Source organism: Salmo salar, chromosome ssa16, assembly GCF_905237065.1.
Source record: "Salmo salar chromosome ssa16, Ssal_v3.1, whole genome shotgun sequence".
Classification (NCBI taxonomy): domain Eukaryota; kingdom Metazoa; phylum Chordata; class Actinopteri; order Salmoniformes; family Salmonidae; genus Salmo; species Salmo salar.
Window position 1 is genome coordinate 44,480,166 of NC_059457.1, and position 23,369 is coordinate 44,503,534.

The 23,369-nt window shown below is 43.6% G+C and overlaps 1 protein-coding gene and 1 non-coding gene across 2 annotated transcripts; one reads left to right on the forward strand and one right to left on the reverse strand.

Moving 5' to 3' along the window:
• Nucleotides 1–570: 570 nt before the first annotated feature.
• zgc:113223 (tetraspanin) lies at nucleotides 571–5,944 on the forward strand. The gene is made up of 8 exons (XM_014149399.2): nucleotides 571–740; nucleotides 1,070–1,127; nucleotides 1,366–1,490; nucleotides 1,710–1,784; nucleotides 1,957–2,052; nucleotides 2,321–2,449; nucleotides 2,951–3,112; nucleotides 5,607–5,944. The coding sequence occupies exons 1-8, from the start codon at nucleotides 672–674 to the stop codon at nucleotides 5,760–5,762; spliced, it is 870 nt and encodes a 289-aa protein (XP_014004874.1). The 5' UTR covers nucleotides 571–671; the 3' UTR covers nucleotides 5,763–5,944.
• A 3,559-nt stretch (nucleotides 5,945–9,503) lies between these two features.
• On the reverse strand, nucleotides 9,504–9,580 carry trnat-ugu (transfer RNA threonine (anticodon UGU)). Its single transcript has one exon. It is a non-coding gene; the product is annotated as a tRNA-Thr (tRNA).
• Nucleotides 9,581–23,369: the final 13,789 nt, after the last annotated feature.

Here is a 23,369-nt window from a genome sequence, read left to right on the forward strand (position 1 = left end):
TTTTCCTTTCAATTAAGACCTAGACAACCAGGTGAGGGGAGTTCAAGGGTGGAGCGAAAACCCACAGACACTGGCCCTCCATGGCATGAGTTGACACCTGTTCCTTAGTTGATACATCCATTTTTGTATTATAAATGAATGCATTGATTCTTGAAGTGTATTATAAATGCCTAATGAGCTTAGTTCAACTGTTATACTCCATCAGAACCCTACATATAAGCTTGTTATACTCCAATGTTGGTAAACAAAATACATTTAAACAAAACACCTTATAGCCTTAAAACATGGCTAAAACTATACTTTTGATATCATGGATGGTGAGTCCTGCATACATAGGTCTCTCTTTGAATTCGAGAGTAGTTACAGCTTTTTACCAAAACACAGGCGTGGTGACCACTTTTTTATTGTTTCAATTAAAGGATTCCAGTTTTAAGTGAACTTGACCATTATAAATAATGAGGAACGTATTTGGGGTCGACATCAGGTAGACAAAGTTCTCTCTCAGGTGTAAAGAATGCGTCTTGTAGTGTTGCAACCAGTCCCTAGACAAGCTGAGACACATCTTGAGAGTATAAACAGGAGAGGGGAAAGGGGAAGACAACTCTTTGCTGTAGTCTGGCGATTTCAAACCACCACACCCGACTTCTCAACTCACATAATACACAAGGAGAATGGTGAAAGGAATTAAAAAATACATAACCATTAAATACACTTTATTCGTCTGCTGTTACATTTTTTGGGTAAGTTAACAAAAACTCTATCATTAGCAGAGACATGCCTTGTGTAGCCCGTATATATTTTCCTTTTAATATTGTCAAAGGATGCTCTGCTAATCTATTTTCTCATCAGAAAAATAAGACTGCCGATAGAAGTGGATGTTAACAGTCACAATATCACAAAAAGCCTGCTGTGTTTACTTTAAAGTTCAGTGATTGATTGTTCCTTGTAGTTAATGACAGCCTGCCTACACAGAATATTCAAAGTGAAAGGCTACTATGAAATACAAATGACAAGTTTGTAAATCCGACTGCATGCTATATTACAATTAGTTCAACATTCCTTTCTCCAGGTAGCAAGTGCTGTTCTTATAGCAGTAGGAATCTACGCCAAAGTTTCCAAAGAGAAAGGTCAGTCTAAATGTCATAAACACATTTTCAATGGCAAGTGCTTGTCTAGACTCAACTGACACATATAGCCTATTTAATGCGATACATGCCACTGATGTGTGTGTGTGTGTGTGTGTGTGTGTGTGTGTGTGTGTGTGTGTGTGTGTGTGTGTGTGTGTGTGTGTGTGTGTGTGTGTGTGTGTGTGTGTGTGTGTGTGTGTGTGTGTGTGTGTGTGTGTGTGTGTGTGTGTTTCCACAGATGTTGTGGACACTTTGATGACTGACCCAGCTCTCTTGCTGATCGTCATTGGCTCCCTAATGTTTATGATCACCTTCTTTGGGTGCTTCGGTGCATTGCGCAATGGAACCTGCCTACTGAAGACAGTGAGTCGCTCCTTGCTTGAGACAATAGTTTACAATATCACTGTGATGAGCTAGCCACACATAACATATTGATTTAAGTACATTGGAAAGCCATAGATAGATGGTGAATAGTAGACATGTAATTATCTAAACATTGTTTATCATTATAATGATTACAGAGAGTAATTAATGCAACTGTCCTGGCCTACTACAAGGTTGAAATGTCCCTTCTGTTGCCAGTTTTCAGGGATATTGGTGGTAATCCTTCTCCTACAGATTACAGCTGCAGTGCTTGGATTCCTGTTCACTGACAAGGTAATGTGAGAACCCAGGAAGTCAGTTTTATGCTGAGAATTCCATCCCCTTTATAGCCAAGAAGGATGCAAATCTCAGCATGCCAACATTTAGAATACAAGTTTACATCATGATCAAATGATGTTGTATTAGATACTATTGACTTATGAGATGCTTTCTGATGTTCTTTCAGGTTTTGGAGAGGACGGAGAAGTTAATGAGAAATGCAATTGTTAGCTATCGGGAGGATTTGGACTTGGAAAATGTTATTGACTTTGTTCAGAAAAAGGTGAATTACAGTGATAATCACAGTCAACGTGGTTCCGATGGTCCAGTTGGATGAAGCATGGTGCCGGTCCTAAAATAGAATTACTAGAATTTAGGGTTTTATTTCTTTATAGATCACATATACCGAGTATTTGTGTATTGGTGTCTTTGGATAAAATAATCTGATAAATGAAAATATTATTAATATATTATCTATTTAAGTACAGCACTGTTCACTTTGCTGTACAGGGGTTTATTGATACTAATGCACTTGTCGGTTCTTATTGCAGTTCCAGTGCTGTGGTGTTCACACCTATGAGGACTGGTCCGATAACGTCTACTTCCAGTGCTCTGCGGAAAACCCCAGTCTGGAAGCCTGTGGGGTGCCTTTCTCCTGCTGCCTACGACTGCACAATGAGGTCAGACAAACAAATAACCTCAAAACAACACATTCATAATATATTTCCTTTACTCAGTTTTATTAAAGCACTACAGTATATAAATGACCTCTGGGAACAACCTTTGCTATGATTATGAAATGAGAAGAAGTAGACCACAACACTATGCACTGCATACCGACAGAACAATGGACAGCAGGCTGCTGACTCGACTGAAATACTTCCTGTGTTAGCAGAATCCATGCAAGAGCAATGAAACACAACCTACTATCCTAGAATAGAATGACGCAACTGCAGTGAAGCAACTCAATCTAAACCACAGGAAAACATTTTTAAATCAAGTTTATTCACTATAGTCAACCAGTTTGCCTGGTGTCAGAAGATTCAGGTGTTTTAGAGCAGTGCCGCAACAAAAGCCTGCACACCCAGTAGCTCTCCAGGAGGAGCGTTGGCCATTCCTGGACTTCAGTGTCTGTCCCAAAACTCATGCTTACTAATGTTATATCCACTGTATTCCCCCAGACAGTTTTCAACACCATGTGTGGCTATGAGGTCCAGAGTATGGAGCCGAGTTCAGCAGGGAGGAGTGTGTACACCAACGGCTGCCTGGATAAGGTTGTGTGGTGGGGGAAGCAGAACCTCTTCCTAGTGGGGGGGATTACTGTGGCTCTGCTCTGCCTAGAGGTAAGACATGGCTCAGTACAAACCCCTTTCCAATGTAGTGCAGTTCAGCAGTTACAATTGAAGTACATTTGTACATTACTTGCTCTGGAAATCTACCTGGCAATAAAAATCTATTTCAAATCATTAGGAATCAAATGTATGAAGAACCAGTAAGAAGATGGCATGAACAAATATACAATGTATATACACTAGCGTTCAAAAGTTTGGGGTCACTTCGACATTTTCTTGTTTTTGAAAGAGAAGCAAATTGTTTTGTCCATAAAAATAACATCAAATTGATCAGAAATACAGTGTAGACATTGTAGCTGGAAACGGCAGATTTTTTTATGGAATATCTAAATAGGCGTACAGAGGCCCATTATCAGCAACCATCATTCCTGTGTTTCAATGGCACGTTGTGTTAGCTAATCCAAGTTTAGCATTTTAAAAGGCTAATTGTTCATTGGAATACCCTTTTGCAATTATGTTAGCACAGCTGAAAACTGTTCTGATTAAAGAAGCAATAAAACTGGCCTTCTTTAGACTAGTTGAGTATCTACCTCCATATATATCATCATTAATTTCCACTAGATATACAAATTTTAAAACCAGATCACAGATGTGGATTACATTAGAGACTCCTGCGGTCTCCACAGAGTTGGGTAGGACTGCCTTTAGTTCCTTTGCGCCTTATTTATGGAACAAACTGCAGATCCAACTTAAGTTAGACACTCTGGTGTCCCTTGCCCATTTTAAAAATGTTATGGAGGATCAATATGATGTTGTCTGTGATTGTTTCTGTTGAATTGTGTCTTTGTTTTGTATGTTTGAAATGTTCTTGTCTGTATGCCTAAAACTGTACATGTCAACATGTTTACACAGGGCACAGCCGTAAAAGAGATCCAGGTCTCAGTCTGTTTTCCCTGTTAAAATAAAGATTAAAAAAAAAAAAAAAAATCTGGAGCATCAGCATTTATGGGTTCGATTACAGGCTCAAAATGGCCAGAAACAAAGAACTTCCTTCTGAAACTCATCAGTCTATTCTATGCAAGAAATTGCCAAGAAACTTAAGATCTCGTACAGTGCTGTGTACTACTCCCTTCACAGAACAGCGCAAACTGGCTCTTACCAGAATAGAAAGAGGAGTGGGAGGCCCCGGTGCACAACTGAGCAAGAGGACAAGTACATTAGAGTGTCTAGTTTAATAAACAGACGCCTCACAAGTCCTCCCCCCACTAGAATGCCAGCATCCTGGAGTCGCCTCTTCACTGTTGACATTGAGACTGGTGTTTTGCAGGTACTATTTAATGAAGCTGCCAGTTGAGGACTTGTGAGGTGTCTGTAACAGCTTACAGACGGTAGGCAATTAAGGCAACAACGTCACCTATGGGCACAAACCCACCGTCGCTGGACCAGACAGGACTGGCAAAAGGTGCTCTTCACTGACAAGTCGCGGTTTTGTCTCACCAGGGGTGATGGTCGGATTCGCGTTTATCATCGAAGGAATGAGCATTACACCGAGGCCTGTACTTTGGAGCGGGATCGATTTGGAGGTGGAGGGTCCATCATGGTCTGGGACGGTGTGTCACAGCATCATCGGACTGAGCTTGTTGTCATTGCAGGCAATCTCAACGCTGTGCGTTACAGGGAAGACATCATCCTCCCTCATGTGGTACCCTTCCTGCAGGCTCCTCCTGACATGACCCTCCAGCATGACAATGCCACCAGCCATACTGCTCGTTCTGTGTGTGATTTCCTGCAAGACAGGAATGTCAGTGTTCTGCCATGGCCAGTGAAGAGCGTCTGGGACCTGTTGGATGGGAGGATGAGGGCTCGGGCCATTCCCCCCAGAAATGTCCGGGAACTTGCAGGTGCCTTGGTGGAAGAGTGGGGTAACATCTCACAGCAAGAACTGGCAAATCTGGTGCAGTCCAGGAGGAGGAGATGCACTGCAGTACTTAATCCAGCTGGTGGCCACACCAGATACTGACTTTTTATTTTGACCCCCCCCCCCCCCCCCTTTGTTCAGGGACACATTATTCAATTTCTGTTAGTCACATGTCTGTGGAACTTGTTCAGTTTATGTCTCAGTTGTTGAATCTTGTTATGTTCATACAAATATTTACACATGTTAAGTTTGCTGAAAATAAACACAGTTGACAGTGAGAGGACATTTCTTTTTTTTGCTGAGTTTATATTTGTAGAGAATTCTCAGCCGCAAAGAGGCCACAAAACCACAATCAGATTACCAGTCCAATAACATGTTTAATCACATTTGAAGATGTACTGTGTCAGTTTAGTTGAAAACAAGCCGAAACACAAAGCTACACAAGTCACAGAGACAGAAACAAAAAGACAGTGATTTCTAAATTAACAGAAAGACAGTGATTTCTAAATCAACACAAAGACAGTGCTTCAAAAGGGACTTGAGAAAATATGAGTGATTGTAGGCATGTTTGTTGTGGCCATTCTTTTTTCATCATGTACCAACTTTTTGTTTTTGTTTTTCTTGCAGCTGTGTATGATTACTTTGGCATCTTGCCAGGTGTCTCGCATAAAGACGGTTCAACAGAGGACAAAACAAGATGGTGGAAAACACCCTTCCTTGACTAGAGAAAGACTAGACAGCAATGTTTGGTACCCTGCTTCCTGGGACTTCAATAAGGAATGAAAGGGCCCTCCTCTTGGTCCATTAGGGTTGTACATGAGCAACAGCTTTGAACAGAAGTAGTCTGTACGCACTGTGAATCTATGTACTTTCATGTCAAAAGGTTGTTCAAGAAAGCACTGTGTGGTCCACTGTGCACAGATGTGGCCTTGATTTTTGTATGTTATTAAAACTGTGATTCTGATCGTCGCTGGGTTTTCATTGCAAGCCGGAAAGCAAAGGCATTAACTATTAAATACATGATTTCCAACCACAGGAAATGTCTCAGATTATTTGATCAATATAAGAAACGTTATTTTGAAACGGATGTTCAATCTTAATTTGAACAGTTTCTCACATCAGGAAAATAATCCTGTAGCAACAGGAAATGTGAATGAAAATGACAAACTTTAGAAGCCGTTTTAAACCTTGAATACACTAGAATTTGCATAATAGTGAAGACATCAAAACTATGAAATAACACATATGGAATCATGTAGTAACCAACAAAGTGTTAACCTGTTGGGTCTAGGGGGCAGCATTTGCACGTCTGGATAAAAAAAATGTACCCGATTTAATCTGGTTACTAATCCTACCCAGTAACTAGAATATGCATATACTTATTATATATGGATAGAAAACACTCTAAAGTTTCCAAAACTGTTTGAATGGTGTCTGTGAGTATAACAGAACTCATTTGGCAGGCAAAACCCTGAGACATTTTCTGACAGGAAGTGGATACCTGATGTGTTGTATTGACTTTAAACCTATCCCATTGAAAAACACAGGGGTTTAGGAATATTTTGGCACTTCCTATTGCTTCCACTAGATGTCACCAGCCTTTACAAAGTGTTTTGAGTCTTCTGGAGGGAGATCTGACCGAACAAGAGCCATGGAACGATGATGGCCCATTAGACACCTGGCGCGCTAGTTCATGTTGGGTACCCTCGTTCCAATACGTTATAAAAGAGTATGCATTTGTCCACCTTGAATATTATTCATGTTCTGGTTAAAAAGGCCCTAATGATTTATGCTATACAACGTTTGACATGTTTGAACGAACGGAAATATATTTTTTTCCCCTCGTTCATGACGAGAAGTCCGGCTGGCTTACATCATGTGCTAACGAGACGGAGATTTTTGGACATAAATGATGAGCTTTTTTGAACAAAACTACATTCGTTATGGACCTGTGATACCTGGAAGTGACATCTGATGAAGAGAATCAAAGGTAATGGATTATTTACATAGTATTTTCGATTTTAGATCTCCCCAACATGACGTCTAGTCTGTATCGCAACGCGTATTTTTCTGGGCGCAGTGCTCAGATTATTGCAAAGTGTGATTTCCCAGTAAGGTTATTTTTAAATCTGGCAAGTTGATTGCGTTCAAGAGATGTAAATCTATAATTCTTTAAATGACAATATAATATTTTACCAATGTTTTCTAATTTTAATTATTTAATTTGTGGTGTTGACTTGACTGCCGGTTATTGGAGGGAAACGATTTCCTCAACATCAATGCCATAGTAAAACGCTGTTTTTGGATATAAATATGAACTTGATAGAACTAAAAATGCATGCATTGTCTAACATAATGTCCTAGGAGTGTCATCTGATGGAGATTGTAAAAGGTTAGTGCATCATTTTAGCTGGTTTTATGGTTTTGGTGACCCTGTCTTTGACTTGACAAAACATTACACACAACTCTTGTAAATGTACTGTCCTAACATACTCTAAATTTATGCTTTCGCCGTAAAACCTTTTTGAAATCGTAAAACGTGGTTAGATTAAGGAGATGTTTATCTTTCAAATGGTGTAACATAGTTGTATTTTTGAAAAATTTGAATTTTGACATTTATTTGGATTCAAATTTGCCGCTCTTGAAATGCACCTGCTGTTGATGGAGTGCACCACGGGTGGCACGCTAGCGTCCCACCTAGCCCCAAGAGGTTTTAAACAAATCAAAATATATTTTAGATTCTTCACTGTAGCCACCCTTTGCTTTGATGACAGCTTTGCACACTCTTGGCATTCTCTCAACCAGCTTCAATGAGGAATGCTTTTCCAACAGTCTTGAAGGAGTTCCCACTTATGCTGAGCACTTGTTGGATGCTTTTCCTTCCCTCTGTGATCCAACTCATCCCAAACCATCTCAATTGGGTTGAGGTCGGGTGATTCTGGAGGCCAGGTCATCTGATGCAGCACTCCATCACTCTCCTTGGTCAAATAGCCCTTACACAGCTTGGAGGTGTGTTGGGTCATTGTCCTGTTGATAAACAAATGATAGTCCCACTGTCAAAATAATTTTCTATCCTAATGATAATAACTAACAATCAATACTCCTTGACTAATTCCCAAGGTTTGTAAGACAATGGGTTAATAATTAGGCAAGGACTCAGCTTTCTGCAAAAGGTTCGTACGGTTTATTCAGAGAATGTTCTCCAGTTCATACACAAAACATCTATTATATACCAGGCTCCTCATTTACGCACACACATTACACACTAACACTAAGGAGAGTTAATTGTTCTTCCCCAGAACTCTCAACACCGTAAATTCTTACCCAGCTGACAGTTTCAGTACTCTGAGATTAGGGAAACCTGGAGGGTTCAAGCTAGGTCAGGTCAACCACAGTTTAACAGTTCTCGATGTTTACTTAAACACAAAGACCTCCATTCCTCTCCTATCCTATTCAATCTCATGAGACTTATGCTTAAAACCCTTTAGTTACTAATTAATAATGGATTATTGATTCATTTACCTTTATTAGATAATTCTCTTATCCCCACTAAGCGCAAATCAGATGGGATGGCATATCGCTGCAGAATAAGTGTGCCTAAAATTCTAAATAAATCACATAGTGTCACCAGCAAAGCACCATCACACCTGCTCCTCCATCCTTCACGGTGGAAACCATTCACCTACTCTGTCTCACAAAGACACGGCGGTTGGAACCAAACCATCTCAAATGTGGACTCATCAGACAAAAGGACAGATTTCTACCGGTCTAATGTCCACTGCTCGTGTTTCTTGGCCCAACCAAGTCTCTTCTTATTGGTGTCCTTAGGTAGTGAAGCATTTATTTGGGCTGCAAACTGAGGTGCAGTTAACTCTAATGAACTCATCCTCTGCAGCAGAGGTAACTCTGGGTCTTCCTTTCCTGTGGCGGTCCTCATGAGAGTCAGTTTCATCCTAGCGCTTGATGGTTTTTGCGACTGCACTTGAAGAACCTTTCAAAGATCTTGAAATGTTCCGTATTGACTGACCTTCATGTCTTAAAGTAATGATGGACTGTCATTTCCAAATAATAGAAAAATAATAACACAAGGAATAAATGCACTTCGACATGTTTCAGTAATCTGTACCTGATCGAGAAAGCCCTCCTTGGATGCTATAAAAACTCTGCCATGTTTTGCAGTGAAAGGGTAGTTGTAAGGGTCAAACTATGTGGAGAGTTTTCCAAACGGGTCTGCACTGTCTTGGCCTCGGCGGATGGGTGGGAAGATGTGCTGCGTCTGAGAGGGAGACGACCATTCTGTTCAATACTCCAAGAATTATGGAGATACCGTTATCTTTGACTTGGAAGAGTATGTCTGCTGTGTTAAGATGCCATACCTTCACATGCAGAAGTGTTAAAGACATTTACATTTTAGTTATTTAGCAGACGCTCTTATCCAGAGCGACTTACAGTAGTGAATGCATACATTTCATAGATTTTTTTTAAATTTTTTTTTTTGTTATTTTTTTTTTTTTATTCCCATACTGGTCCCCCGTGGGAATCGAACCCACAACCCTGGCGTTACAAACACCATGCTCTACCAACTGAGCCACACGGGAACCCAACTACCCTTTAAAGGGCTGATGATAATAATTTGGGGAGTCCCGACTGTACGTATCAAAAAAAGCTAGAAACAGAATGATTGAAAAGGTGCATTTGAAGGAAAATTCATAATTAAAAAAATATATTTGATATAAGACAATTAACCCCTTCACATCCATGTCATACATGGCCTCCAGAGTGGGTAAAGACGAGGGCCCACTCCTCAGACACGTGGATGTGTGAGGTGGAAGACGAGGGGTTACTAGACACCGCCTCCAGGGTACAGTACAGCTGCCTGCCACTCAACAGGCTCCACCTCCTCAGAGTCCCGTCAGCAGCCAATGAGAGACAGTGATCACCACTGTCAATCACTCTCATTGATAGCACTTTAGCTGTAGAGCACACACACACACACACACACACACACACACACACACACACACACACACACACACACACACACACACACACACACACACACACACACAATAAAAAGCAGAATTTGGATATGCCTCACAGCGATTCTGGCAAGGAGATTATTACACAATCAAATACCTTTCCTAAGAAATGAATGCATGCACACACATAGAGAGAAAGAATGAGCAGGAATAAGCAGAATTTGAATATGACTGACAGCGATTCTGGCAAGGAGATTATTACACAATCAAATATCTTTCCCTAGAAATGCATGCACGCACACACACACATAGAGAAAGAATGAGCAAGAATAAGCAGAATTTGAATATGCCTGACAGCGTACCCATACTAAATCCTAACCTTAACGATTGGAGAGGTGAAATACAGACTGAACTTAGATCATCCTATACTCCTGGGCTCATTTGCATTAAATAAGCGAATCCTACAGTACTGTGTACCAACCTTTCTGGAAACCAACGAGCGTTGTCTTTAGCGCTCCTCCTGGAGACTGGAGGAAGGTGCACTTGGGGATGAGGATGGGGTCGGGACAGCACAAGAGCCAGTCGTGACAGTGGTTGCAGAGTCGTCCTATCAGTGAAGGGTACATCTCAGCGAAAGAGTGGAGCCTGGCCAAGACCTCCATGTAGAAAAGGGAGGGGTCTTTGGAAAGGAAACATAGTATTAGAATGGAGTGAGATGGTTGGTGAGACAGTGTGAAGAGCAGGCTCTCCTGATATCATCCATCCAGCCCATCCATCCATCTACCCAGCTCATCCATCCTAAGTATAATGTCAATGTTTCTGATTCCAAGCCATAGAGGAATGTATTAGGCAGTCATATCCATCAATAACCAAATAATCTATCCTACAGCATGGCTTGTAAATATGTAAAATAGTGATCTACTTTATCAGAAACAGGACAGATTTAAACCCAACAGAACATTCAAACATGTGACACTTGACTAAGATGCCAGCCCCTGACCAAATAGAGACAGCCCCATCTCTCCATCTAGGAAGTCCAGGGTGGGCTTGAGGAGAATGAAAGTGTCTCGGATCAGTTGAGTTTGGGGACAGTCCATGAGTTCGGTGCAGAGGGTCAGGTCCACAATGACATTGGCCACCCCACAGGTCAGAGACTTACGGTACAGCCACTCACTACTGCCTGTGGGGCAAAAGAGTCTCAGCTTAAAGGTAGACTTTGTAATGACTTCATCATACACAGTAAGGGCATCAACAATTCAAACGGACATTCTTGACATTAGCCACTCCTTTAGCGAAACACAGGGGCTGAGGGGGCACCTGGAGAAGACAGGTGTATATTAATGATTCAACACCACACAAATATCCCATGGGAACATTTTCACTATGGAAACATGTCCGGTTAGCTTCATGCTAGTTTCAGTCCTTATTTACTGTGAGGTTCTGGCTGTGGGTGGCGTGAGACAATTGGTCGAACTGAACCACCAGTACAGAGCTTGCTCAGGAATGGCAGCAGGCAGGTGTGAGTGCATCTGCACGCACAGTGAGACGAAGACTTTTGGAGAATGGCCTGGTGTCAAGAAGGGAAGCAAAGAAACCACTTCTCTCCAGGAAAAACATCAGGGACAGACTGATATTCTGGAAAAGGTACTGGGATTGGACTGCTGAGGACTGGGGTAAAGTCATTTTCTCTGATGAATCCCCTTTCCGATTGTTTGGGGCATCCGTAAAAAAGCTTGTCCGGAGAAGACAAGGTGAGCGCTACCATCAGTCCTGTGTTATGCCAACAGTAAAGCATCCTGAGACCATTCATGTGTGGGGTTGCTTCTCAGCCAATGGAGTGGGCTCACTCACAATTTTGCCTAAGAACAATAAAAAAATGGTACCAACATATCCTCCAAGAGCAACTTCTCCCAACCATCCAGGAACAGTTTGGTGATGAACAATGCCCTTTTCCAGCATGATAGAGCACCTTGCCATAAGGCAAAAGTGATAACTAAGTGGCTCGGTCTTGTAACATGTTTAATGCTGTTGTATGAAGACTTTATTTTTTGTTTTTTACTGGTAATTTAAGCTTTTTGGTATTTGATATTTTGGGTCCATGGCCAGGAAACTCCCCAGACCTTAATTCCATTGAGTTCTTGTGGTCAATCCTCAAGAGGCGGGTGGACAAACAAAAACCCACAAATTCTGACAAACTCCAAGCATTGATTATGCAAGAATGGGCTGCCATCAGTCAGGATGTGGCCCAGAAGTTAATTGACAGCATGCAAGGTCTTGAAAAAAAAGGGTCAACACTGCAAATATTGACTCTTTGCATCAACTTCATGTAATTGTCAATAAAAGCCTTTGACACTTATGAAATGCTTGTAATTATACTTCAGTATTCCATAGTAACATCTGACAAAAATATCTAAAGACACTGAAGCAGCAAACTTTGGAAATTAATATTTGTGTCATTCTCAAAACTTTTGGCCACGACTGCACTGCTACTCACCTCAAACACTAAGCCCAGACTCTGACAAAAGGTTTGAAGTTCAGGATAGGCTTTGTCCAATAAGGCATTCCTTTCACTGCTCATATCTGCTAAACAACCAACCCGTCTACACTCACTTCAGGTCATAAAACACACTAGACTTGCAGGGTTACCTCAAAATTAACGCAAGGCTATTCACTGAAAGATGACAAATTAGGGATATGATTGTTTCAAAACAGATACGAAGGCTACTTTACTGATGAGATAACATCTGCCAGATTAGAAAGATCACATCTCTGATATATACGTCTTATGTGTTATAATGCCTGGCTGAGTCTGTTTTATAATGAAAATACTGAACCCATACATTTACATTTTAGTCATTTAGCAGACGCTCTTATCCAGAGCGACTTACAGTAGTGAATGCATACATTTCATACATTTTTTCCCCCGTACTGGTCCCCCGTGGGAATCGAACCCACAACGCTGGTGTTGCAAACACCATGCTCTAACAACTGAGTCACACGGGACCCCATACCATTTTGAAAATACTGAACACATACAGCATTATGAAAATACTGAACCCACACCATTATGAAAATACTGAACACATACACCATTATGAAAATACTGAACCCATACCATTATGAAAATACTGAACACACACCATTATGAAAATACTGAACCCATACCATTATGAAAATACACTTACCTGTAAATGTGGAGCTGATGAAGACTCGGACCACGTTGGACCTGAGCTCCAGTCCTTCAGTTGACTGACCTCTGAGCACCTCCATACTGAGTGCTCCTCTTGGTGATGCCGTGGTCCTCCCCACCTATCACTGTCCCAGACTAAAACCTTCCTCTCATCTCATAACACACACTGATTTCTCAGCTCCCAGAGGTAATCAGATATGCATTCTGACCAGACTTAGCTACTCTGACTGTAGGCATGTACTTATGTGATACCAGGCTGTATCACATCCGGCCGTGATTGGGAGTCGCATAGGGCAGCGCACAATTGGCCCAGTGTCATGTGGGTTTGGCCGGGGTAGGCCATCATTGTAAATAAGAATTTGTTCTTAACTGACCTGCCTAGTTAAATTAAAATTAAAAATAAATACTTGTTATACAGTTTTTAGATGACTACTATGGGGTGGCAGGTAGCCTAGTGGTTAGAGCATTGGGCCAGTAACCAAAAGGTTGCTGGATTGAATCCCTGAGCAGACAAGGTAAAAATCTGCTGTTATGCCCCTGAGCAAGCCAGTTTACCCACTGCTCCCCGGGCACAGAAGATGTGGATGTTGATTAAGGCTCCCTCGCACCTCTCTGATTCAGAGGGGTTGGGTTAAATGTGGAAGACACATTTCAGTTGTACAACTTTCCCAATCCAATTGCTTTATGTTGCAAACTAAAATTAGATGGAGTTACATAACTGAATGTTCCTCTCTTCCTTGAGGTAATTACTAATCTAACACTAGTAGGTGAAAGCCAAGATTTCTCTAAATATCTTTCCCCCGTCAGCTCAGTGATTGCATTAAGGGTGGGAGGAAGGATGCATTTTCAAAGGATTAGAACAGGGCCTGTTTACAAATGGTGCCTTCCTGGGACTGGAGGTCCCTTAGTGCAAGGAAAGGAGAGGAGGGAGTTGAATCAAATCAAAGTTTATTTGTCACGTGCGCCGAATACAACAGGTGTCGACCTTACAGTGAAATGCGGAATACAACAGGTGTCGACCTTACAGTGAAATGCTGAATACAACAGGTGTCGACCTTACAGTGAAATGCGGAATACAACAGGTGTCGACCTTACAGTGAAATGCTGAATACAACAGGTGTCGACCTTACAGTGAAATGCTGAATACAACAGGTGTCGACCTTACAGTGAAATGCTGAATACAACAGGTGTCGACCTTACAGTGAAATGCTTACTTACAGGCTCTAACCAACAGTGCAATTACTACGTTTTTTTTTTAAAGGAAAAAAAATAGAAGGTATTATGGGAACAATAGGTAAGTAAAAAAATAAATCCACTACCACCCGGCGACACCTATCAATTGAGATCCAGGACGGGCCCCCAGTCCAACAGGAGCTAAATGTCTTCAACTGATCAAGTAAGACCCTGACATCCGCTCACCTCAGTGTTCTCAATAAGGGGATAACATTTGTACCCACTGCATACATTGATGACTGATGTCCAGATAGATCTATTCAAGTTTTTCCGTAATCTGAGATTGCATGATTTCTTTGATAAGAGTGAAACTTACATGACTCCACTTGAAATGTCATCCTCAGTGAGATGTATACATAGGTCTACCACGCTAATCAATAGACTTACCTGTCCTACCGTGAGTCAAGGACCAGCTGAGGTACCTGAGAACTCTGAGAGAACAACATTTAGAGCAAAAAGTTAATTTGTACCTCCCCCAAACGCAATGCGTCCATAGAAACCTTCTGTAGGATTGTTGAAAATGATGTAGCTGACTTACTGAAAGACAAACAGAAACACAAATCCTATGATAACCTGAGTAGAGACGAGAGAATGGCTCTTAATAAGGACTTAATGTCAGATCCTTCGATTATCATAAAAAAATTTGACAAAGGAGGAAGAATTTGTATACAAAAGAAATGTGACTATGTGAATGAATATTGCTGACAACTATCTAAAGGTGACTTCTATCGTAAACTGAATTGTGACCCTACACTGGAATTCCAGCATAATACCTCATCCACAGTGGAAAGCTGTTTGGAATCAGGACAAATCACTAAAAAAGAAGTTGAATTTCTGTGTGTGAAATTTTCCAAGATACCAACTTTCTATACAGTCACTAAATTACACAAACAAGTGTCTCCTCCTCCAGGTAGACCGATTGTAGCAGCAATCGACTCTGTGACATTGAACATCTCTAAATGTATGGATTACCACATTAAACCGATGATTGAGAATCTCCCATCTTATGTCAAAGACACCAGTCACATGATCTCATTGATAGAGGGCTTAGGAAGGTTACCAGAGGGCACCCTGCTGGCCACTTTTAATGTGGAGAGCTTGCACACTAACATCCCACACACTGGAGGCTTGCAGGCGCTGCAAAACTTCCTTCAGCAGAGAGACTCCACCCTTGCTCCATCCAATGATTGCATCTTACAACTTACTGAACTGGTATTATCCCATAACTACTTTGTCTTTGAGTCAGACTCTTTCCTTCAAATTTGGGGTGTAGCCATCCCCTTTCCCCCCCAAGTATGCAAACCTGTATGTGGGACAATTTGAAGAAGCACTCCTTTATAAAACAGAGACACATCGCCTACTTTCTAAAATACTTATATGGAAGAGATACATAGATGATGTCTTTGTGCTTGGGGAAGGAAGTCAGCAGGAATTAAATTAATTCCAAACTCTACTAAACGAGAGCTCTGAATACCTCAAATTCACCATGCAGACTGATGAGAGAAAAATAAACTACCTGGATTTATGGATTATCAAAGAGAATGATGCATTACACACAGACTTATACACAAAGCCCACAGATCGCAATACCTTGCTATGTGCTGATAGTATGCATCCCCTTCCCCTCAAGAATGGTCTACCATATAGCCAGTTATGCAAGATTAAACAAATCTGTGGCCACCAGTCAGATTGACAGCAATGCTAAAAAAATGACAGATAAATTCAAAATGAGAGGCTACAAGGACAAAACTCTTGATGTTGCAATGATGAAAATATCTCAAAAACCAAGAGAGGAATTACTAAAAACTCAACCAAAGAAAAAAAACAACGCAACCGTCTTTTGCACTAAGTACTACAAGGGTTCGGAGAAAATGAAAGCAATCCTGAAAAAGCACTGGCATATTCTGCAATCAGACAAAAAATTATAATAGTCGCACACCTCTTCAAGGAACCCCCACTGGTGGTCTAAAAGCGTGGTCGCAATATTCGAGATAGCTTGGTGAGATCTGACATGTCCCCTGAGCCCACTCCGACACCCTTGACACCTATCCCAAATGGGAACTACAAATGTGGCTCATGCGCAGTGCAATAGAACTATAAAAATGTCTTTCTTCAGACACCCACATACAGGTCGAAAGATCCCTGTTAGAGGTATCATCTCATGCAAGACCAAGGGAGTAATCTATCTCATCACCTGTTCATGTGGAAAAGCCTACGTAGGAAAAACGAAAAGACAATTAAAACAACGCATAGCTGAACACCGCAGCTCAATCAGCTGTAAGAACATTGACTATCCAGTAGCAGCTCACTTTGTTGAAGCTAACCATCCAATCTCCTCTCTCAAATACACAGGCATTGAGCATGTTGCTCTACCAAGGAGAGGAGGTAACATCAAGATCCTACTACTACAAAGGGAGGCTTACTGGATATCCTATCTAAAACATTGACCCCTAGTGGTCTGAATATTGACTTTGATCTCAGGCCCTTCTTATGAACAAATGTTTCCTTTATGAACAAGTCTTATAAATGTATATATTCGTTTAATAGCTTATTAGCGTACACCTAATATGTTCCCCCTGTTGATGATGCTCATTATACATTAAGGTTGAACCAAAAGATTACATGTAACAAATATGAAATGAAATACAAAATTATTATGCGAATGTCACGACTTCCGCCGAAGTCGGCTCCTCTCCTTGTTCGGGCGGCGTTCGGCGGTTGACGTCACCGGCTTTCTTGCCATCGCCGCTCCATTTTTCATGTATCCATTTGTTTTGTCTTGTTCCCTGCACACCTGGTTTTCATTCCCCAATCAATCTACATGTATTTATTCCTCTGTTCCCCATCATGTCTTTGTGAAAGGTTGTTTGTGTTACGTGTTTATTGTTGACGCGCCAGACTGGTTTGTTTTTTCCGCGGTATTTTTTCACGAAGATGTTTATTGTTAAACATAATTCTTGTGACTGTTTTGCGCGTTTTGCACTTTTGCCTCAATAAAGTGTGCGCCTGTTCACAAATCTCTGCTCTCCTGCACCTGACTTCGCTACCAGTACGCACACACCTGACAGAATCTTTCACCTACCATGGAGTCAGCAGGAGCAGGTACCCCGGTCAGAGTCGTCGAGGAGCGCATCCAGGAACACGAACAGAGACAGGAAGTTTCCAGCGCCTTGACCAGCGCAACCGGGGTTAACTCTACCCGTCCCCTCCGGATCCAGCTCCAGTGGGATGCGTCTCTCCCTTCCCAGGGAGTATGATGGGACGTCCGCACAGTGCCAGGGGTTCCTTTTACAACTGGACCTATACCTGGCCACTGTTCACCCAGCTCCCTTAGGAAGGGAGAGAGTATCCGCCCTCGTCTCATGCCTCTCGGGGAGAGCTCTGGAGTGGGCAAAAGCCGTGTGGGGAGAGGAAGACGCAGCGTTGGACCACTTCGAGGAACGACTCTTCCATTTGAGGCAGGGGACGAGGAGAGCACAGGATTTCGCGCTGGAGTTCCGGACCTTGACCGCCGGAGCAGGATGGAACCACAGGCCTCTCATCGACCACTATTGATGCAGCCTGCGTGAGGACGTCCGATGGGAGTTGGCCTGCAGGGATGCCACCATCACCTTTGACCAACTGGTGGATCTGTCCATCCGGTTGGATAACCTGCTGGTCATCCGTGGACGTCCTGAGGGGGCTCTGTCGGTTCCATCTCCCAGGACTCCCGCTCCGGTGCCCATGGAGTTGGGAGGGGCTGCGCATAGGGAGGCTGGAGAAGGGGCCTTCACGTGCACCATCTGTGGCCGCAGAGGGCACACTGCTAGTCGGTGCCGGGTTAGTCCTTCTGGGAGTCGAGGCAGCAGGCAGGGTACTCTGGCGTCACCCCAGGTGAGTCTGCACTACTCTCATCCAGAGTCCTCTGTTGTCCACCTGTTTGTACCTGTTTGTTTCTCTGAGTTCCCAGCATAAGGTGCTCGTCCATTCAGGTGCAGCTAGGAATTTTATCGACAGAGCGTTAGCTCTTAGTTTAGGGATCCCCATTCTTCCTGTGGATAGACCTTTCCCGGTTAACGCTCTGGACAGTCGACCATTAGGGTTCGAGCTAATCAGGGAAGCCACTATCTCCCTGGCCATGGAGACACAGGGAGGTCACGAGGAGAGAATCAGTCTCTTTCTCATTGACTCGCCTGCATTTCCCGTGGTACTTGGTCTTCCCTGGTTGGCTCGTCATAACCCCACCATTTCCTGGCAACAGAGGGCTCTCACGGGGTGGTCGCGAGAGTGCTCGGGGAGGTGTGTAGGGGTTTCCATTGGTGCTACCACAGTGGAAAGTCCAGACCAGGTCTCCACCGTGCGCATTCCCCCAAAATATGCCGATTTGGCTCTCGCCTTCTGTAAAAAGGCGACTCAATTACCACCCCATCGACGGGGGGATTGTGCGATAAATCTCCTGGTAGACGCTGCACTTCCCAGGAGTCACGTGTATCCCGTCGCAAGCAGAGACGGTGGCAATGGAGACAAATGTCTCCGAATCCTTGCGTCAGGGGTACATTCGGTCCTCCACTTCACCCGCCTCCTCGAGTTTCTTTTTGTGAAGAAGAAGGATGGAGGTCTGCGCCCGTGCATTAACTATAGAGGTCTCAATCAAATCACGGTGAGGTACAGTTACCTGCTACTTTTTATCGCCACGGCAATTGAGTCAATGCACGGGGTGCACTTCTTCACTGAACTGGATCTCAGGAGTGTGTACAATCGGGTGCGTATCCGGGAGGGAGACGAGTGGGAGACGGTGTTTAGTACCACCTCAGGGCATTATGAGTACCTCGTCATGCTGTACGGGTTGATGAATGCTCCATCAGTCTTCCAATCCTTCGTAGACGAGATTTTCAGTGACCTGCACGGGAAGGGTGTAGTGGTGTATATCGATGACATTCTGATATACTCCGCTACACGCACCGAGCATGTGTCCTTGGTGCGCAAGGTACTTGGACGACTGTTGGAGCATGACCTGTACGTCAAGGCTGAGAAATGCCTGTTCTTTCAGCAGGCCGTCTCCTTCCTAGGGTATCGCATTTCCACATCAGGGGTGGAGATGGAGAGTGACCGCATAGCAGCCATGCGTAATTGGCCGACTCCCACCACGGTAAAGGAGGTGCAGCACATTTTTAGGGTTTGCCAATTACCACCAGAGATTTATCCGGGGTTTTGGCCAGGTGGCTGCTCCCATTACCTCACTGCTGAAGGGGGGTCCTGTACGTCTGCAGTGGTCAGCTGAGGTGGACAGGGCTTTTGGGCACCTAAGAGCTCCGTTTACCTCGGCTCCCGTGCTGGCCCATCCGGATCCCTCTTTGGCATTCATAGTGGAGGTGGATGCGTCCGAGGCTGGGATCGGAGCCGTGCTCTCTCAGTGCTCGGGCACGCCACCGAAGCTCCGCCCCTGTGCTTTCTTCTCGAAGAAGCTCAGCCCGGCGGAGCGGAACTATGATGTGGGGGTTCCGGGAGCTGTTGGCTGTGGTTAAGCCTTTGAAGGCGTGGAGACATTGGCTTGAGGGGGCTAAACACCCTTTCCTCATCTGGACTGACCACCGCAACCTGGAGTACATCCGGGCAGCTAGGAGATGGAATCCTCGTCAGGCAAGGTGGGCCATGTTCTTTACCCGTTTTGTGTTTACCCTGTCCTACAGACCAGGTTCCCAGAATGTGAAGGCAGATGCACTGTCCCGGCTGTATGACACAGAGGAGCGGCCCATGGATCAGACTCCCATTCTCCCGGCCTCCTGCCTGGTAGCACCGGTCGTGTGGGAGCTGGATGCTGACATTGAGCAGGCGTTGCGTACAGAGCCCGCTCCACCCCAGTGTCCCGTTGGGCGTCAGTACGTTCCGTCTGCTGTCCGTGAGCAGTTGATCTATTGGGCCCACACATCACCCTCTGGTAATCCGAGGATCGGTCATACGGTGTGCTGTCCGGACGATGTGCTGTCTGACTGGGAAGTACTGGTGGACCACCTTGGCTCGGGACGTGAGGGTTTATGTTTTCTCCTGCTCGGTGTGCGCCCAGTGTAAGGCTCCTAGACACCTGCCCAGAGGTTAGCTACATCCCTTACCCGTTCCACAACGGCCTTGGTCACACCTGTTGGTGGATTTTCTAACGGATCTGCCTGCAGGGAGAAACTTTGTAGTGGGGCAGGGGAAAAAGAGGGAGAAGCATGAGGGATAGTTGCATTAGAAGGGGTGGGAGATGAGGAAATGTTGGACAGGCAAGGAGGCATGGCTGGAATCTGAGTATATTACAATGATTTATTTCAGCTTTTATTTATTTCATCACATTCCCAGTGGGTCAGAAGTTTACATGCACTCAATTACTTTTCGGTATCATTGCCTTTAAATTGTTTAACTTTGGTCAAACGTTTCAGGCAGCCTTCCACAATAAGTTGGGTGAATTTTGGCCCATTCCTCCTGACAGAGCTGGTGTAACTGAGTCAGGTTTGTAGGATCCTTGCTCGCAAGGATCTTTCAAGGCCTACCTTCAAACTCAGCGCCTCTTTGCTTGACATCATGGGAAAATCAGAAGAAATCAGCCAAGACCTCAGAAAATAAATTGTAGACCTCCACAAGTCTGGTTTATCCTTGGGAGCAATTTCCAAACACCTGAAGGTACCATGTTCATCTGTACAAACAATAGTATGCAAGTATAAACACCACGGGACCACGCAGCCATCATAGCGCTCAGGAAGGAGAAGCGTTCTGTCTCCTAGAGATGAAAGTACTTTGCTGCCAAAAGTGCAAATCAATCCCAGAACAACAGCAAAGGACCTTGTGAAGATGCTGGAGGAAACAGGTACAAAAGTATCTATATCCACAGTAAAACGAGTCCTATATCGACATAACCTGAAAGGCCGCTCAGCAAGAAAGAAGCCACTGCTCCAAAACCGGCATAAAAAAAGCCAGACTACGGTTTGCAACTGCACATGGAGACATGTCCTCTGGTCTGATGAAACAAAAATAGAACTGTTTGGCCATAATGACCATTGTTATGTTTGGAGGAAAAAGGGGGAGGCTTGCAAGCCGAAGAACACCATCCCAACCATGAAGCACGGGGGTGGCTGCATCATGTTGTGGGGGTGCTTGCTGCAGGAGGGACTGGTGCACTTCACAAAATAGATGGCATCATGAGGTAGGAAAATAATGTGGATATAATGAAGCAACATCTCAAGACATCAGTCAAGAAGTTAAAGCTTGGTCGCAAATGGGTCTTCCAAATGGACAATGACCCCAAGCATACTTCAAAAGTTGTGGCAAAATGGCTTAAGGACAACAAAGTCAAGGTATTGGAGGTGCCATAACAACGCCCTGACCTCAATCCCATAGAAAATTTGTGGGCACAACTGAAAATGCATGTGCGAGCAAAGAGGCCTACAAACCTGACTCAGTTACACCAGCTCTGTCAGGAGGAATGGGGCAAAATTCACCCAAATTATTGTGGGAAGCTTGTGGAAGGCTACCCGAATCATTTGACCCAAGTTAAACAATTTCAAGGCAATGCTATCAAATACTAATTGAGTGTATGTAAACTTCTGACCCGCTGGGAATGTGATGAAAGAAATAAAAGCTGAAATAAATACTTCTCTCTACTATTATCCTGACATTTGACATTCTTAAAATAAAGTGGTGATCCTAACTGACCTAAGACAGGGAATTTTTACTAGGATTAAATATCCGAAATTGTTAAAAACTGAGTTTAAATGTATTTGGCTAAGGCGTATGTAAAACTTCCGAATTCAACTTTATATGTGACTGCAACCTCTTTAACATGAGGTTATAATTCACTTGGGATGTACTACTGCTATACAACCACGAGGACTGCCGTAGTGTCTCTAAATTAAACACACTACACAAAAGTATGTGGACACCCCTTCAAATTAGTGGATTCGGCTATTTCAGCCACACTCGTTGCTGACAGGTGTGTAAAATCGAGCACACAACCATGCAATCTCCACAGGTAAACATTGGCAGTCGTGAAGAGGGCACAACAAAACCTATTCCCCCTCAGGAGACTGAAAAGATTTGGCATGGGTCCTCAGATCCTCAAAAAGTTCTACAGCTGCAACATCGAGAGCATCCTGACTGGTTGCATCACTGCCTGGTATGGCAACTGCTCGGCATCTGACCGCAATGCACTAGAGAGGGTAGTGTGAAAAGCCCAACACATCACTGGAGCCAAGCTTCCTGCCATCCAGGACCTCTATACCAGGCGGTGTCAGAGGAAGGAACTAAAAATTGTCAAAGACTCCAGCCACCCTAGTCATAGACTGTTCTCTCTGCTACCACACGGCAAGCGGTACCCGGGGCGCCAAGTCTAGGTCCAAGAAGCTTCTAAACAGCTTCTACCCCCAAGCCATAAGACTCCTGAACATCTAGTCAAATGGCTACCCAGACTACTTACAGTGCCCCCCCTTACACCACTGTTACTCTCTGTTGTCATCTATGCCTAGTCACTTTAATAACTCTACCTACATGTACATACTACCTCAACTAACCGCTGCCCCCGCACATTGACTCTGTATCGGTACCCCCCGTATATAGTCTCGCTATTGTTATTTTACTGCTGCTCTTTAATCACTTGTTACTTTTATCTCTTATTCTTATCCACTTTTTTTTTTAAACTGCATTGTTGGTTAGGGGCTCGTAAGTAAGCATTTCACTACACCTGTCATATCCGGCGCATGTGACAATTTTTTTTATTTGATTTGATTGGCAGTAGAATGGCCCATACTGAAGAGCTCAGTGACGTTCAACGTGGCACCGTCATAGGATGCCACCTTTCCAACAAGTCAGTTTGTCAACCTTCTGCCATGCTAGAGTTGCCCCGGTCAACTGTAAGTGCTGTTATTGTGAAGTGGAAACATATAGAAGCAACAACGGCTCAGCCACAAAGTGGTAAGCCACACAAGTTCACAGAATGGGAGCGTCGAGTGCTGAAGCACGTCAAAAAAATAGTCTGTC